Source organism: Octodon degus, unplaced genomic scaffold (assembly GCF_000260255.1).
Source record: "Octodon degus isolate 3935 unplaced genomic scaffold, OctDeg1.0 scaffold00087, whole genome shotgun sequence".
Lineage (NCBI taxonomy): Eukaryota > Metazoa > Chordata > Mammalia > Rodentia > Octodontidae > Octodon > Octodon degus.
The window spans coordinates 4,243,001-4,260,526 of NW_004524663.1; the positions used below are offsets into that span (position 1 = coordinate 4,243,001).

General features: G+C 44.0%; 1 protein-coding gene across 1 annotated transcript in view; it reads right to left on the reverse strand.

Moving 5' to 3' along the window:
- Positions 1-3,550: 3,550 nt before the first annotated feature.
- Positions 3,551-17,526, reverse strand: part of Tjp2 (tight junction protein 2) — a 91,984-nt gene continuing 78,008 nt past the window's right edge. The window contains exons 15-21 of the mRNA XM_004637210.2: positions 16,675-16,885; positions 11,115-11,215; positions 9,816-10,028; positions 8,590-8,700; positions 7,102-7,431; positions 5,824-5,909; positions 3,551-4,575 (exon numbers count right to left, since the gene is read on the reverse strand). Coding sequence (XP_004637267.1) covers positions 4,410-4,575; positions 5,824-5,909; positions 7,102-7,431; positions 8,590-8,700; positions 9,816-10,028; positions 11,115-11,215; positions 16,675-16,885 — 1,218 coding nt within the window. The 3' untranslated portion in view covers positions 3,551-4,409. The remainder of the gene's footprint in view (positions 4,576-5,823; positions 5,910-7,101; positions 7,432-8,589; positions 8,701-9,815; positions 10,029-11,114; positions 11,216-16,674; positions 16,886-17,526) is intronic.

Consider the following 17,526-nt stretch of genomic DNA (forward strand, 5'->3'; position numbering starts at 1 on the left):
CTGGGAGCCCTGCAAGGAATCCAATCTGCTGCTGCTCTGAGACCCAGGTTTAACCAACTAAGTCCTCTCTGGAATGGTGTCTGGCCCGGCACCCCATCCAGGGAATGTGGCAGGCACTTGGACTGCTGCCGCTCACCACCTCTCTCAAGTCAGCATCTGCCAGGCCATTCCACCACTGTATTTCTCCTGTAAGCCCTGTACAGCCCGCTGCTTTCACTTTATCTCTGTAGATTCAACCTCCTTTGTCACAAGCTGGGAGCCAGGGAGAAAGTGAGGCTGTCCCTCCCTTTTCTGCATGTGTTCAGTCTCTTTAGTTTCTCTGAAGAGAAACTTAATTTTCCTGTCAGGTCATTCCTGGTTCCCAAGGATCTACTCCCTCTCCTGCCCCCACCCCCACCAGTTGTTTTCCAGGGCCGAGACTGTGAATGTCAGAGAGGCTCAGTTGTTGCTCCATTTTCCCAGAAGTCTCCTCTCCCTTTATCTTTTGAGAAAGATCTACTTTCAGAACTCAATGCACCCCGCCCCTCCGAGGAACACTTACTTCAGCTAGGATATTCCTTCTCAGCCACACGTCCTGGAGACTCCAACTCGGGAAGGATGGAGGAACCTGGCCTCTGGCCTCCAGCGGGTAGAACAGCACCTGCAGATGGTGCAGAAGCCACAAGACTGTAGCTCACTCACACTAAAGAGGGCACCAAATAGATACTAAAGTACTGTCACTTGTGGTCATTGTGCTAATTTTACATCTGTGCATATAGTCAATGCTCCATCTCTGTGGGCTCATCTGCATATTCCGCCAAGGGCGGAAAAAACCTAAAAAAGCAAAACAAATTGTATCTGCACTGAATATTTCCAAACTTATTTTTATGGATTACGACATAAACACAACTATTTCCTCAGCATTTGTAGTGTATTTATAGGCATTATAAGTAACGTAGAGATGATTTAAGTATATATTGTAAGACATATATGGGCTATATGTAATTATTACTGACACTTTATCTATGGGAGTAGAGCATCTGCAGATTTTAGTATCTAAGGGAGGTCCTAGAAACAGCCCCCCAAGGACACTAAGCTACCACTGACCACACACAAGTGGGGCTTAAAGGGAAGCTGAAAATAAGATCTGTTCTAGCTCTCTGTTCATACAAACATGTATGTGTGCACAATGCCACTACTCAGCTTTTTAGTTTTAGTTGTTTTTTTTTTGTGGTACCAGAGACTGAACCCAGGACCCTGTGCTTGCCAGACAGGTACTCATTCTACTGAGCTATCTCCCTGGCCCTTTCTAAATCTCATTTTATAGATGTGCATCACCAGGGATTTTACTAAGTATTATTTTAAACTGTCAACTTTTATTTTTAATGTGGTTTGAATTTATCTGAATCTCATTCATTTTTACCTACTGACTTATAAGACTTTCCTACTGACAACCCTTACTGCATATAAAAACATGCATTCTATGCAAATGTAGGGTAAATAGTGTGTATTAAATCTACATACATGAACATGTATTTCAATTACATAAATCATTCTCCCTTTTCATTCATGTTTATTTATGCTTTAACACTGGACAAAAACAGCTGCCCAGGTGGCCCCCATGGGAAAGGGGATGGCTGGTTAATTCTGTGTCAACTTGGCTGAGCTACTGCAACCAATATTTGGTCAAACTTTATTCAGGATGTTTCTGGGAAGGTGTTTTGTTTTCAATGAGATTAACAATTTAAAGTGGTGAACTCTGAGTAAACAGGCTGTCCTCAGACATGTGACAGCCAAACATTTGGAGGCTTGACTAGGACAGCCTGCCCCACCCCACCCCAAGCTAGTGGCATCCTGCCAGTGGCCAGCCTTTGGGCTCAGCCTGTCGGTCCTCCCAGGCTCTCCTGCCTGCTGGCCCCCTGAAAATCTTGGACATAGGAACCTCCACAACAACCATATATGCTCCAATACCTGCTGACGTGCGAAACTTGAACTTACTCATTTTATTCCTACAAATATGTGTGAGATTTGCCCTACCCTGTGAAAGTAAAACACCCCTCCACCAGCTTGTGGATAAAATGGATTTTGTTGAAAGATGATTAACATACTTAGTTATCCTGGGACACCAGGCATGTCACATTCCTACCCTAGAGCTACTGGCCCTAGGCACTCCAGAGGGGATCTTGACGTAAAGCCAGACTGCTGCGTGGGGCCTCTACACTGCTGCTTCTGGCCCTTCCTCAAGCTTTTACTGAGTTGACTTTGGAACAGTGTTACGAAAGAACAGAGCTTAAGAGACAGCCCTCCAGGATCACCTCTGCGAATATGCCTCTTACGCCTACGTACTGTAAGCAATTTTCAACCCTTTCCAGAACAAAGCAACACAGAAAAATGGACAGGAAAGGCACGGTGGTCACTGGGTGCACTCGGGGCATTCTGGGGGACAGAGGCCCTGCCTGTCTGCACCCTTGAATGCATCACGTAATTGCTGCAGCCGGGTAACAGCCTAGCTCCCTGTGCCTCCCTGGACTTGCAAAAGGGCTCGGTCCTGCATGTAAAGGACATAAGCAAACCACGTCATCACGTATTTGGATGATGGTTTTTTATTTATGAGATATACAACTTCTAGTGACTGGAGTACTGCTCAGAAATGCAAGACGAAGCACTGGAAAGGTTAGGAGTTATAGCAGCCACACTGACAGCGGCACAACCTAGGACATCCTACACACTAGCGTACTAACTCATCGTAAACCAAATTTCTACCTGGTGACGTGCAAGCTCAACACCTTTGCGACCATTTAGACTGCAAGAGACCCTAAAGGGAACTCTCTTCCTTTCTCAAATTGTCTACTTTCGATTCACATAAGCTTAAATTTTAATTATCTTGCTTAAGCTTTAAACTATACCAAACTTTCAAAAGTGAATGTGGGAGTAAGAACTGATGTGAATTTTCTAGACAGCAATTTGGCAAAAAACATCATCCAGAGCATTACAAAGGTTCACACACTTTTAGTAATTACACGTCTGAGGTCTCATCTGCAGAAAAGGACCGAAACACTGATCACTAATACACAAAACGGGGATTGAATATGAAGAGGCTCACATCCTGTAGAGAGGCAGGAAATGAAAAAGATCCGAACAGCCAACAACAGAGGGACTACTGGCGCAAACAGCAATCCCACAATGCATCACTGTGCAGTCATTAGCGATGACATGCACATGGCAATCTAAGTATCTGAGGGCAGTATTCTTGACAAAACATTAGAAAAAATATGAAACAACTGCAAATATGGTCTGATCTCAAGTACCAGATAAGATACAAATACACACCTGGAGGAAATGGATACAAACAATCCAAACGCAGGATGATAAGCAGTCTTTATTTTGTTACTCATTTAGGTTCTATTTTCCAGTGTTCAACAATGAACAAGTTTTCATTTGTATGATCAGTAATTGAAATAAACGTTGCACTTAAAAACAGGAAGGCTGAGGGCAGAGCTCACCAGTACAGCGCTTATCTATCTTGACACCCGGGCTATGTGTGTGCAGAAATTCACCACAGAGCAAGTTATTGATCACAATGTATTCTTTCTTTTTATTAAATTATAAAAATGACGGCCATCGATACACAAACTCGTGGAAATAAAATGTTCTTATCAACTGTCTTTTGTGCAGTACATGATTCTAAACAAGTAAGGTCCATCCCAACTTGTTAGCCTTCAAGCTATTTGGCATTTGACAGCCAAATTACCAAGTATAGCTATTATATGTACAATCAGAATTTATAGAAAATATTACAAAGATGAACACTGAAAAGATGACACAGTGCAGAGGAAAACCACAGCTGCTAAACTGGTATAAAAAATGTAGCCAAGATAAAGTTTTAGTCCATTATGGCTTTGCATAAAGCTTTAAAGGAGAATTTAAGACAGTTCTTATCAAAGGCACTTTAGAGAGCAAAATACTTTAAATTTAGTTTGAGTTCAACAGTGTATTTTCTTTTTTTTTCACATTCAGCCTCACACTGAAGCTGTCCTTGAGTTATTGCTTAATATACATATTAAAACACACCAACAACATTAATACAGATTTTGGTTCACTGAAGTAACAGCTTGGGACTGCAGTGTTTTTCTCAATTCTGAGCACAAAGCCATAATATACTTCTCTACCGTGGTTTCACAAACAGTCTTAGGTGGGTTTTTTTTTGTACTGGGCATCGAACTCAGGACCTTGCACTTGCCAGGTAGGTACTTGTACAACTGAGCTATATCCCTGGCCCCAGTCTTAGTTCTTATACGTTGGCTGGCACCTGGGGTCCCCAGGAGAACCCGATTTTGGCGTCCACCACACGCAGTGCACGTCTGCTACAGAATGATCCCAATGCCCTCGCAGGAGCATCCGAGGGGCCTGGAAGAGTCCATGTCCAGATCCTACAGTTCAGTGTCGCGGTACCTGGAGGGCTGGCCAAAGTAACTGCGCTTCGAGTGTTCTGCCAGCTGCTGGCGGTACTCCTCCTCCTCTGCGTCGCTTCCATAACCTCCTTGCACGTTCGGAGCGAATCTGGAGGGGCCTTTCTGTGGCTCGGGGAGTCTGGAACTAACAAAGGAAGGCGTTACACACATCCCAAGGATGTCACATCCTCCAGCTGCCCATGCAGGTGAGTATGAAAGCAGGCGACACAGGTAACCACCACTGACCTCTGGGCACACAGTGCTGAGTGACCAGGCCAATCTGAGTCCCACTCTGGTCCACAAGTGTTGGGGTGGGATAAGAAACAGCTCAAAGGCAAGACTTATTGGAGCTGTGGGTGGAGAAGCCAGTCGGATGATCCCTAAGCTAAGAATTGGACAGAGGGGCCGTCCCCACCCCTACATTCCCTGGGGATGCCCACGGAGCCTTCAGCTGGTGTCAACTGTACCAAGTCCTCTTTGCTGCCACAGGCAACCTAGTCAACTGTGTTCTGCTTCAACTGGTAAAGAAAAATTTTGTTTCTGGTTTTCTATTCCCACAAAACAAAACTAGTTTCCAGTCATAGTAAAAAACAGTATTTATTTATCCTTTTCCTTTTCTCAGAAGCAGAAAATAATCCAATGTAAAACTTCAACAAAAGACGCTGAGGTTGCTTCCTACTGCTTGTTTGGCACTTCACAGCTGTGGCTTGTCACCAGCTGTCACCCCAAAGCCTCATGCAGACACAGGTCAGGCTCTCGGGGGTGGGTGGATTCAGGATGGAAGGGACAGACGGGGCCCTGTAGCCACTACTTGCTGCTGCTGCTGCTGCTTCACCGTTTTGCTGCCTTTGGTCTGCCCTGCTTGCCACAGACTATTTCTCCACCGACAATCCTCTGCTGCACCACTGCGCCTTGCAGCTGACTCTGGGCTGAGACCTGTACCAGTTGCACTGAAATAACCCTTTCCTCTAACTCCAAGTGTCGCGTGTTTTGTCTAAGCAACGAGAAACATGACTAAGACAGGGTCTCACCAAGAGCTTGGCAGCGTCCCTTCAGACCAGGGTCAGCACAATCGGCTGGATTCTGCTTGGTGACGAGCCACATACAACAGCGACAAAAACAGGTGTATACCCTAGAACTTCCTCTTGCTACCCTAATGCAGAACATGCTCCAGTCGTGCTGGTACCAGGCCCCAGGCACACAAACATAATGACCATGAACGGAACTCTTTCACCTTTACCATTAAATTCAATGGAATAGGTAAGATAAACAGTTGACCAAAAAGAAAACAAATGCTCTTGCTGCTCTAAAGTCTAGGCAAAGCAACTGCTTTTCTCAAGGCCATGTGCTAGAGAAGCCCTCTCCGTCAACTCCCCTGCTGGGGAGCCCTTACCTTATGTGTGGTGGCAGGCCGGCATCTGGCTTGGGGGTTTTGATTGGAACAGCATAGAGACTAGGATGTTTCTGAGCAATTTCAATCTGTAGTGTTAGTAAAAAGAACAGGAAGAAAGGCATGAGCTACAGGCGCAGTTGCTTTATTTTCCCACTGGCTCGCTGCTGGCCTGTCTCTTTGGCTGTCCTACTTTCCTACACTATTTTGAGAAAAGGGTAAATCCGCAACTCTAGTTTCCATGTAGTATAGGGTGCCCAGCAGTATGGGCCATACAGAGGAAGTGTTTAAAGGAAATGCAGGCTTTATAAATGCTGCAGCATGTATGACCTGTGAGGCCGGCACAGGGGGAACAATACTGTACAGCTCCTCTTATCTTACTAAGGCTCCTAGCTGGCCACACGCAAGGCTCCACAAGGCCAATGGCAGAGGCCAAGGGCTGCAGGGAGGAGGGAATGAGGGCGCTGGTGCAGGAGGGGTAGAACTTTGCTTTGGACAGGATGCAAGAGCTCTGGACAAGGATGGTGGCGAGGGCTGTGCAACGGAGTGACTGTATTCAATGTCACTGAGCTGTGCACTCAAAAACAGCAAAATTTATATTAAGCTTATTTCATCACAATACAAATATGAAAAAAGGCTCAGAAGTACTACTGCAACCTACTTAAAGGATGACAACCCCTGCCTTCTGGGCAGCAGAATATGCTCCATAAACCTTTAGGTCAAAAAAGGGGTCTCACTATGCTGCCCAGACTGGCCTCAGATTCCTGGGCTCCAGGGCTCCTCCTGCCTCTGCTTCCGCACAGCTGGGATTCCAGGCATGCGCCGCGATGCCCTGCCTCCTTTAAGTTCTGCTTGGTGTTGACAGGTGGCACGTGTGCATGGAACACAAATGCACACAGCGCACGTGTATATTCCACTGGCCTTTCCATCTCAGCACGCGAAGTACGTGAGACTCAGTGGCCAAATGAGCAGGATGAGCTCACCAGGTAAAACTAATCCAGAAAAGCACCAATTCATCATCTGACTCCGCCATTCCAAGCCCTGAGAACAGTAGGAGCAGCCGGAGAGCAGACTCTCTCTTGATCGGAAGAAAAGATGCGCTTTATAAGTGCATCCAGGGTGGCCAGCACCCTGGAAGTGACACACAGTACTGTGCACATTTGCTTCCCTATCAGCCTTGCGCCAGTGGAAAGGGACCACGCGCCGCTGCACTGCCATCAAGCTACGTGACACTGTTGCTGTCCCCACCCTGAGATCCTCTGGCGCTCTGAAGGCCTTTACCTGTGCTTCCTGCGCTTCCTGGAGCTCCTGCATCCTCTGTAGTCTTGCCTTATGATCCATCTTCTCAAATATTTTCACTTTGCCCAGGACTGACTTGGGAGCGTCCTCTGGCTCCTCGATGCTCTCCCCGACCTCCTCACTCTCAGGGGGAGGGACAGGAATGGAGGGCTTCTGGATGGATCGTCCGAAGGAGGGTTTCGCAGCAACAGGTGGAGGACCACCTCTGGCAGCTGTCCTGGGAATTTCATCACCTCCCATGAGAGAGGGGTTTGACTTGTATTCCTGGGATTTGGAGAAGTCACAGGATTCTTCTTTGTTCTGGGCTTTTGTCTATAAAGAACAGTGACTTTTTTTTTAACCTTGGGCTTTCAGTTATTTTCAAATCTACATTAGTGATTTAATACACTCCATTTCCTGATCAGTTTCCAAGATAGTAGACAAGTATGATTCTGACAAAGAATCAAAGATGGAGGGCAAACAGCCACTGCTCGGGCACGCTGAGCCCAACTTCTTCCCTAGCCAAGAGGACCAAGAGCTCATCAAAGTCAAGAATGCACTGGAAGTGCTCTCATTGTCAGCCGGGGAGGGGATTAGACTGAGTCACGGTGGACTGAAGATCAGAATTTTGGTGAAAAATCTCAGAACAAATGAGCTTCAGACTGAGAGTATGGCTTTGGAGGTCAGGCTGCAGAAAGGCTGCATGTCCTGGCCAGACGAGACACACGCTCAGCCAGAGGGGAGCACCCTGGTGACAGGCTTTGGGCGGGGTAGCGCAGAACGCGAAATCCAGTTCTCCTTCACACTTTCTCTAGCCCTGCATGCAAGTTTTCACTGATACACCGCACAAGCTCACTAATGACTCCTGGCAGATCATACAATCGATTCCTGTTTTCTTCTCATCCAAATTATTGAGCTAACTAGAGACATTTCACTGGAGTGTAGAGAAAAGCCTACAGTTACAGCTTTGCTTCCAACTGGTGATAGAGGAATCCTATGCCATAATCCCCCTGGGTCCTTAGGCTGATTCTATTTAGGGTAACAGACAAATTAAGTTGCTTTTTTTTAAAGTTGCTTTCATAATGAGAGACACTCTAAAGAAAAATCATTGTTTTCTTTAGTAATCACGTTAGGATTTTTTGATGCATCCAATTCAGGTTGTGGGTAGCAATCTTGGGCAGAAAAAGAAAAACCGATTCTGAGATTGGTGATTCTGGGCATGCAGCATTTGTCAAATGTTCTATAGAAGAAAAGTGAATAAAATGAACACTAAGAGTCCTAAAATTAGGCACTCTCCTTCTACTGCCTTTATCTTTCTGCCTCTCTGTAATTCTTGGGTTCACCCAAGGCTCAAAAGACAAGTTCCCAAGAGAGAACACCATGAGCCCAAACCATAATCCATTACCACTGTCCTTGGTCCTCTGGGAGACCCAGGGGCTCAAGTCACCTGTGTCCTCCTCTTGCCCATCCTGAAGCCTCCGGACTACATACCTTGGGTGGCTCTGGCTTGAATGCTGGGGGTGGGCTACTGTCCCTAAGTTGATCTCTGCTAGCAGCCCTCCTCATCTGAGCTGGTGGCTCTGGGCTGAGTTTCCTTATGCTCTACAAAACATAAAGGTTCATTTACAACAAGAAATCTGAGCAGAGAAGAGATCACTCGTCTGCCTTGCCGGAGTTCCGCAAGCTCGTTAAGAGTCCAGACTGGGGGTGCCAAGTTAGGGCGCCTTCACCACAAAGGCGGACAGCAGCACCCCTGCACTCGTGCGTGCTTAGCACATGTCTTCTAGAACCAGACGTCTCTAATACAGCAGGGTCTACCTTTACGGTTCAACTTAAAAACAGAACAAAAACCCTTCTAGAGTCTAAATTTTCTTTGCCATTAAGAAACATGAAAATTTCTAAGCATCTATCTCTGTGGACATTTAGGGGTTAGTTCATTTGTGTCTAGCAGTATATAGTAATTATTTTCCTGGGGGGGGGGTTTCCCTCCTCCACCTTTTTGATTTTGGTATTTATACTTCATCAAAGAAAAATATTCACTTCATTAAACTGCTAACAGGAAGTCCACAGCAATAATTATCCACATAAATTTGGACAATCTACAAAGTTCATTTTTCCAATGTTCTCCAATGTGCAACCGACGAATCACTGACTATCAATGTAACTTCCAGGACCACATAAACTACTGATTGACGGGTTAGCGGATGCACAGTACATGGGATTGGATGCATAATTGATCATAGAATCAATCACCAAATCGAAACACGAGAGAGAAGGAAACTGATGGGGAAACACTCAGGAGCTTCAGCAAGATTAGAAGGTTAAAGGTAGAGTGAAGAAGCAAGGACTCCTACGAGTACAGACAGAGACCTAATCAAAGGTTACAAGTAAATACAACCATGTCATATATTTAAAACTCAATGTTCCATTTGTAATTTGGATGGCTGACATTAATAGCCAATGTGTTTACCCATCATGCCTGAGGGCAGGGGAATGCTGGTCACTTGGCCTCTCTCTGGCCCCACTTTCCCATGGGTTGCTGCTACAACCACATAGGCTCTGACTCAGAGTGAAGGTTCCCTGGCTGTCATCTGCTCCAACCCTTAGAAATCCCTCTACAGCACCTTGAGTTACTATCTGTCCAGAAGAATTGAGTGTAACACCAGGATCTCCTTCTCCTGCCCTGGCCTCACAGCCTACGCCATGCCTCCCCTCACCTCCTCATGCTGCACCGGCTCCGAGGAACGGGTGATGGACGACACCAGCGGCTCCTCAGCCGGCTCATCCAGCTCATTGTCAGTGTAGGCACCTCCTTCGCCGTCGGTGTCTTCAAAGTCACTGATGAGGCGGCTGTCGCAACTCAGATAGTCTGCGCCCAAGGCGGTTAAGTAGGACATGTGGTCGTCAGGGTCATCATCCATCCCTTCAATCTAGAGGAATTTGTTTTGGACGGTCAGTGGGGTCTGTCATGGCCCCTAGGAGCTGGGACTCAAAAAAAAACTCCCACAGGGCTCAGCCAAGTGGCTGAAGCCTTGACATGTTCCAGACAGGGAAGATGTCTTTAATTTCCTTTGGCTTTGACCCACTGCAGACAGTACACTGATTTTTGTGGAGGGATCCAAATTAGGGACTCTCTAGTCCACCACTGTTACCATCTACTCTATGTTCTACAACTGATTCACACTTTCACTAGCTGTGGCACTTTTCTTCCGTAATCCAACTCTCCTCCAGCCTTTTCTCTCAGTATCTACCTCCTAAGAATAAGCACACACTGCCTTGTGCAATGCACTTGTCCATTCATCTACAGGACTCTCGGATCCTTGAGCACAGAAGCTATGCCCTGATTGGCTAGCACTAAGGGAAGCTAGCACTAAGCCTTCCAAACTTGTCAGCACTTGGTGAGGGCTAGACTCCTGGGCTAGTTCCCAGAAAGCAAGACTTTATCAATTGTGTAACAAACTCATCACGATTCTGCTCACGGACTACCTCAACTCGGCTGGAGCACAGGACAGCGGGTAGCAGGGCAGGGTGTAAGCTGTCACTATAAATGAGATGCTTTCCTCCAACTTTAGAGTCGTAGATGCTCACATGTCACCTAATGAAACGCCTAGTACAATTTTCTAAGCAAATAGCTCCGATTCCACTGGCTCTTCTTGTTTGTATTAACTGTATTCTCCATGGTCCTCAACTTGGCCTCTCATCTCCACTCATAAGTCCACCATGTCTTAGTAAGCTGTGGAGCTCAGCACAAGATCTTGTAAGCTCTGATTAGTGTACTTGGAATACGGTACTAGTTACTACGTTAAAGTAAAAGGGAAGTGAATGTAGGATTGCATTCATCACACACTGCTGCCTTTTTTTTTTGAAAGCATCATTTTATTATTTGTTAGAAAATGTCTAAAATTTCAGGCTTGATGAATACGTATATCAATATCACACTTCCTACATTCACTGCTCTTGAGAAAAGATTCAGCACACGGACTCTCACCTCACAGCCGCCTATCTAGGCCACATACCTTTCCTTCGGACACCCACACCGCTTGCCCTTGCTGATTTTGAATGGTGTCTTTCAAGCTGCCAAACCAGCTATCGTTGGCTGAATTTAGGTTGATTGTAGCTATAGAAATGTAAACAAAAAGCTTTGCGTCAGTTTCTAGAGTAATATTTATTCAGGAAGCTACTTGACATAACATGCAGTGGACCCTCGAGTGAGGGACTGGTCTGACATACAAACAACTTCAATTGTTTGACCCAAATTTTAGTTTTAACTTATGACCAAAGTCTTGGGTTATGACTGGAACGCCGGCAGCTTGTGCTTCTAGATAGAGATAAAGATGCAATCCTGTAAGGGATCTAAAAGGAACATTACAACATCCTTTTCTTTATGGGGTTAATTGAGAAATCCTGGGCCAGTGCCTAAGGACACTGAGATATGCCTGTGTAGAGGACAGAGACCTGGAAGGCTGTGAGAACAGCCTGAGCCTGCAACTGATGGCCTGAGCTACGACCAGCCCTTGGGAATGAGCTGAGTTTGTAAATCAAGGGTTCACTATATTTTTTGTCACTTGTGAATTAGTAATAAGTCCTTTTAGCTGAATGTAACTAAACATCTTGCTATTGTAGCTCACATTATGGACAGACATGACAGCAAAAAACAGGATTATTTTCAGAATATCAATTTTTCAGAAAAGTTACCTTCAAAAACTTTACCTTTTTTTTTGGTGGAATCAAGGATTGAATTCAGGCCCTTGCACATGCCAGGCAAGCATTTAATCCACTGAACTATCTCCCCAGGCCCCAAAACTTTATTTTTAAAAGAGCACGTTTGCTCTTTCTGTCAGCCGGCCAAGATGCCAAAAGGCAAGAAGGCCAAGGGCAAGAAGATGGCCCTGGCCCACGCTGTTGTGAAGAAATAGGAGGCCAAGAAGGTGGTATATTCCATGTATGAGAAGAGGCCAAAAAATTTTGGCATTGGACAGGACATCCAGCCCAAGAGAGACCTCACCCGCTTTGTCAAATGGCCCCACTACATCTGGCTGCAGCGACAGGGGGCCATTCTGTACAAGTGGCTGAAGGTGCCCCCTGTGATTAACCAGTTCACCAAGGCCTTGGACCACCAAACAGCTACCCAGCTGCTTAAGCTCACCCACAGGTACAGACCAGAGATCAAGCAAGAGAAGAAGCAGAGGCTGTTGGCCTGGGCAGAGAAGAAAGTTGCTGGCAAAGGGGATGTCCCCACTAAGAGGCCACCGGTCCTCAGAGCAGGTGTCAATACTGCCACCACTCTGGTGGAGAACAAGAAGGCTTAGCTTGTGGTGACTGCACATGACATGGACCCCATTGAGCTAGTCATGTTCCTGCTTGCCCTGTGTTGCAAGATGGGGATCCCTTACTGCATCATCAAGGGGAAGGCCAGGATGGGGTGTCTGGTCCACAGGAAGACTATACCACTGTCGCTTTCATGCAAGTCAACTCGGAAGACAAAGGTGCGATGGCTAAGCAGGTGGAGGCCATCTGGGACCAACTACAATGACAGATACAATGAGATACCTCCCTGGAAAGGCAACATTTGAGGTCCAAAAGCTGTGGCTAATATTGCCAAGCTGGAGAAAGCAAAGGCTAAAGACCTTGCCATCAAACTGGGTTAAGCGTACTCTTGAGTTTTCTGCACATAAAAACAATAAATTGTCCTTAATCCAGTGTAAAAATAAAATAAAACAGCATGTTTTCAGGAGCAAACACAACACATTTAAAATAAAAGCAACCACTGACAAAGGTTCTACAATCTGAGGTACAGGATCTTGGGATAAATCCTGAGGGGATTTCACTGACCTTATCAGACCCAAAAGCTACAACTCTTGTTGCATAGGTCCTGCTTTACCTTAGTCTTAACCATCCAGCAGAAAAGTATAAAAACAAAATATAAGAAGTAAAGCCATGCTGTTATGTTGAGCTGTAGGGGACTCAGGTCAACAATTTCTGACATTGCCAGTCAAGCGGAAGACCCAATACTATTATGGGCTACTGGACTCTTTTAGAATATTTTGCTGAGTTTACACATCTATAATATTCAAATAACGGAACTTAACAAAAAAAAGGGTAAACAGACAATTGTATCTGTGTATTCAAAGTGGTTTGGATAGATATATAGTTACAGTCTCTTAATGAATAGAATGATTTGTTCCAATGGTGTTTATAAATAGGGTATCAAGTCCACATCTTGTACAGTAATTGACCACTAGGAAGAATGTATGCAGTGTGTTAATTATTGAAACTGTCCTACTGATTTGATTTGCAACTGTCTCATTGCTATTTATTTATCAATAAAATTATGGAGAAAAAAAACCAAAACCAAAAAAAAAAAAAAACCCAAAAATAAAAATAAAATAAAAGTACCATATTTTAAAGACTATGTAGGGGCCGGGAAGATGTTTCAGTGGATTAAGCGCTTCCCTGGCAAGCGCAAGGACCCGAGTTCAATCCCTGGTTCTGCCCAAAAAATAAAAAATAAAAATAAAAAAAATAAAGACTATGTAGATATGTAGGACATAAGAAAAAAACTACTGTACAATTATCTATCTCTCATAAAGCTATTTCATATATATATTTCATGAAATTAAATATTTCAATGTTTGAAATCTTGGATAGTCTTACACATTTTGGAATGTGCAGATTAACTTAACTGGCATGTATTCAAAGAAAATTTTTTCCAAAACGCATCTTCCACAGTAGCCCTTGCTTTGACCCAACCAGGTACTGTTCCCGGCACTTTGGATCAGTGTACTTCAAACTTACACGGACTCTGCAAGGTGGGTGCTGCTATCACAGCCATCGTAAGAGGAGAAACCAAGGCACAGCTGTGAGCTTATCCAGCCCATGGTCTTATGCCATGCAGAGAAAGAAGCCGGAGCTCAAGCTCAGAAGTTTGGGTTCAGTCTCTTTTCTTAGCCACCACACCATACAGCTTGCCTCAAGACACAAATTTGGAACATGGGGATAAAACACCAACAACGTACAACAGAAAGAGCTACTCTTTGGCAATCCATATTATGGACTCAATGGGAATAAAAACCAGATAAGCAAACTAGCCTAAAATAATAATTTAAATTGAGTCTAAAATATCAGAGTGAATGTAAATAAGATTTTTAAAAATTGTATCATTGTGACTTTTTATTAGCTGGTATCTCATTTCTCAAGCCCCAAAGAATCATTAATCAAACTTAGAGGCAACTATGCTTCAGATTTTAAGGTAGCATATAGTTTTCTTCCATTTAAGAAGTTCTAACACTGACCTTGGAAAATCTTGAACGCGCTTACAATTTCCTGGCTATTAATTATTTATAGTGCTAGAATAAAGTAATATGTTGGCCAACCCAAGAGAAATTAACCTAGATGCCATGGCAAGGATTTTTGTGTCCTTCTACTGGTACTCCGCAAAGATTATTGTGCTCATGGTAGAACATGGTGCCACGTACTTGAATGCGAAAATGAGGTTGTATATCCCAGAGACAAAGTGAAGAATGTGAAGTGGCCTCTGAATACTTTCTATTGGGCCTGTCTGGTATAAGTTCAGCCTGTGTTCATCACAAAGAAAATTTAAAGTCACAAGGACCATTTAAGAAAGCAGTGTGGGCCAAAGTTCTGCGCTCAAAAGGGTGATTCTGGAAGAAGCAGGACAGAGGCATGCACATGGGGAAACCAAAGAAAGCAAAAAAGTATGTGACCACGAAGCGAATGCTTAGTGTCAGAGATGACAGACTCAAAGAAAAGGATAGATTAAAACCTAAAAAGAAAGAAAAGATCCCAGTGCTCTAAAGGAAAGGGAAGTTCCCCCAACCTCCTTCCTGCTTATTCTTCCAGTATAATACAAAGCTGGGCCCACCTTATCATATCTTGGCTGATACCAACTTTATCAACTTTTCCATCAAAGCCAAATTGGACTTGGTACGATCGGTGACAGACTGTCTATAGGCCAAGTATATTCCTTGTATAATTGATTATGTAATGGTGGAAACTGAGAAATTGGGACAGAAGTATCGAGTGGCCCTAAGGATTGCCAAGGATCCACAGTCTGAACGATTACCTTGCACACATAAAACGACCTACACAGACGACTGCTTAGTGCAGAGAGTAACTCAGTTCAAGCGTTACACTGTGGCCACCAGATTGATTTCCATCATATGGTGTTCCTGTGACCCTATCACCCTTCTGAATCCCCACCTCTGAGCCCAAGAGACTTTGCAGGGGCATTCTGGATGGAAACCACAAGTAGCAAAATGACAGAAAAGATGCACATGAATATAACAAAAGCACGAGCTCTCTAGAGGACATCCACAGAAATCTAGGCCACAAGGACTGACTTTCTCTTGGCATTTAGGGAAGCTCTCCCCCAGTTATGGCATTTTGCCATAATGGCGAGCAGAGCATCTCTCTTCAACAAGAAAATCTGGGTGCCCATAACACAACTCTCACAGATACACACACACGCGCACACACCCTCACCTTCCTCTCCAGTATCAGAGATAGGCCAAAAGTGGCAAAGGCTGAGGCTGGCGGCCCAGCACTCAAAGGAGCCATCATTATCCTGAAGAGGACAGACCCAGGCAGCGTCCTTACGTTGCACCCACAAAGTATTGTGTTACCAAAATATGTATGTCTCCTTTTAAACTCATTGTATTGTATTCACAGAACTCATTTTTATAGATAGCACATATATTCTCTTACTAAAATTTGTCATACTTTTAGATCACTTTACTGTTATAACAGCTACTATTGCTTAAGAGATTTAAAAAATATAGAATTTTTTTTACATAATTTAATTTAATGAACTCCAAGTACACAACAACTTGCTTCAGCAACAATTCCTGGCAGTCTTGAATTACCTAGATTCATCTTCTACCCTCACTGTAGATTACTTAGGCAAATTCTAGATATCCTATTAGGTCTCCTATAAATATTTTACTTAGAATCCATCTCTAAAAAGCAAGTTATTTGTATTTTTAAATCACCATATTATCACACCAAAAAGGCAGAGGTAATCAATCCTTGTATGATTCAGTATCTAGAGTGTTCAAGTTTTTATTTGGACACGTAAAAATAATTAAAACGAGCTCCTATTGCTTGAAGTTACACACACAGAAGGGAAGAAGGAAACACGGACACACGATCTGCGCTGAAAAGTGGGCCACACGCCGAGAAGCCGGCTGGGTCACCAGCCTTGCATCTCGCACACAAGTGTGAGTCTCATCGAAGTGACCAATGTCATTTTTAGTCAAACCTACAAAGCTCACTATGAAAACGCCAAAGATCTCAGAAACTATCTCACAGGATTAAGGACTTTTCTTTTTTCTTTTTTCTTTTCTTTTTTTTCTGCAGAACCGGGGATTGAACTCAGGCCCTTGCACTTGCCAGGGAAGTGCTTATTCCACTGAGCCATCTCTCCAGCCCCAGGATGAAGGACTTTTCAAGGAGGGGCAGCTCTCATTTTCCATTCAGATTACCTCTTGTATTTGCATTTTTCACTTCTCTATTTGCCACTTTTCAACAAAGGCTGCACTTAAAATTTCAGATACATACCTGTAAAGAGATGTGTGCAGGTTTTCTTGAGTTTGTTGGCTTGATCGTATAACTTTCGAGAACTTTTGTTGGACGACGGATTCAACCTCTGTCTCATGATTTTAACACCCTGTCTAGAGTCTGGGTTGAAAAATATTACAATTGGGAACCACTGGGTGTAATTCAACAGGTCCACAGCCTTCGGAGTCACGTCCAGCAGCGCGTGCTTATCCTGTCAGCAGTGGGGAAAGGCACACCGGTGGGTATGGAACACACTACAGCATCACAAAGAGTTTACTTTAATAACAAAGTACTGTACCAGAAGAATGTGCACATTTAAATTTAAAAAAATACCAAAAACCTTTCTTTCTATGTTATGTATATTTCATTATAATAAACTGGTCCGAACTTTTAAATTCACTTTCCCCAGTTTCAATTACTTGAGGTCAACAACAAAAAGGTGAGTAGACCATAATATAGTATTTTGATAAAGACTGCATACATTCTTATAACTTTTTCACAGTATATTGCTTCATAGATCTATTACTAGTTTTTACTTCAATGTGCCTAATACCTCTATATGCCTACTTTATAAATTACTCTTTACCATATGTGTGTAAGTACAAGAAAAATGACATATCTAGAGGTTCAGTAGTACCCCTGGTTTCAGACACCTACCAGGGGTCCTGGAACATATCTCCCTCAGATCGGGGGGCCTAATGTTAAAAGGTTATTTAGGCTGAATGTGGTGGCACATGCCAGTAAACCCCAGCACTCTGGGAGGCTGAGGCCTAAGGACAAGTTTGAGCCCAGTCTGGACAACTTAGCAACTTAACAAGATCATGTCTCAAAAAAAAAAAAAAAAAAAAAAAA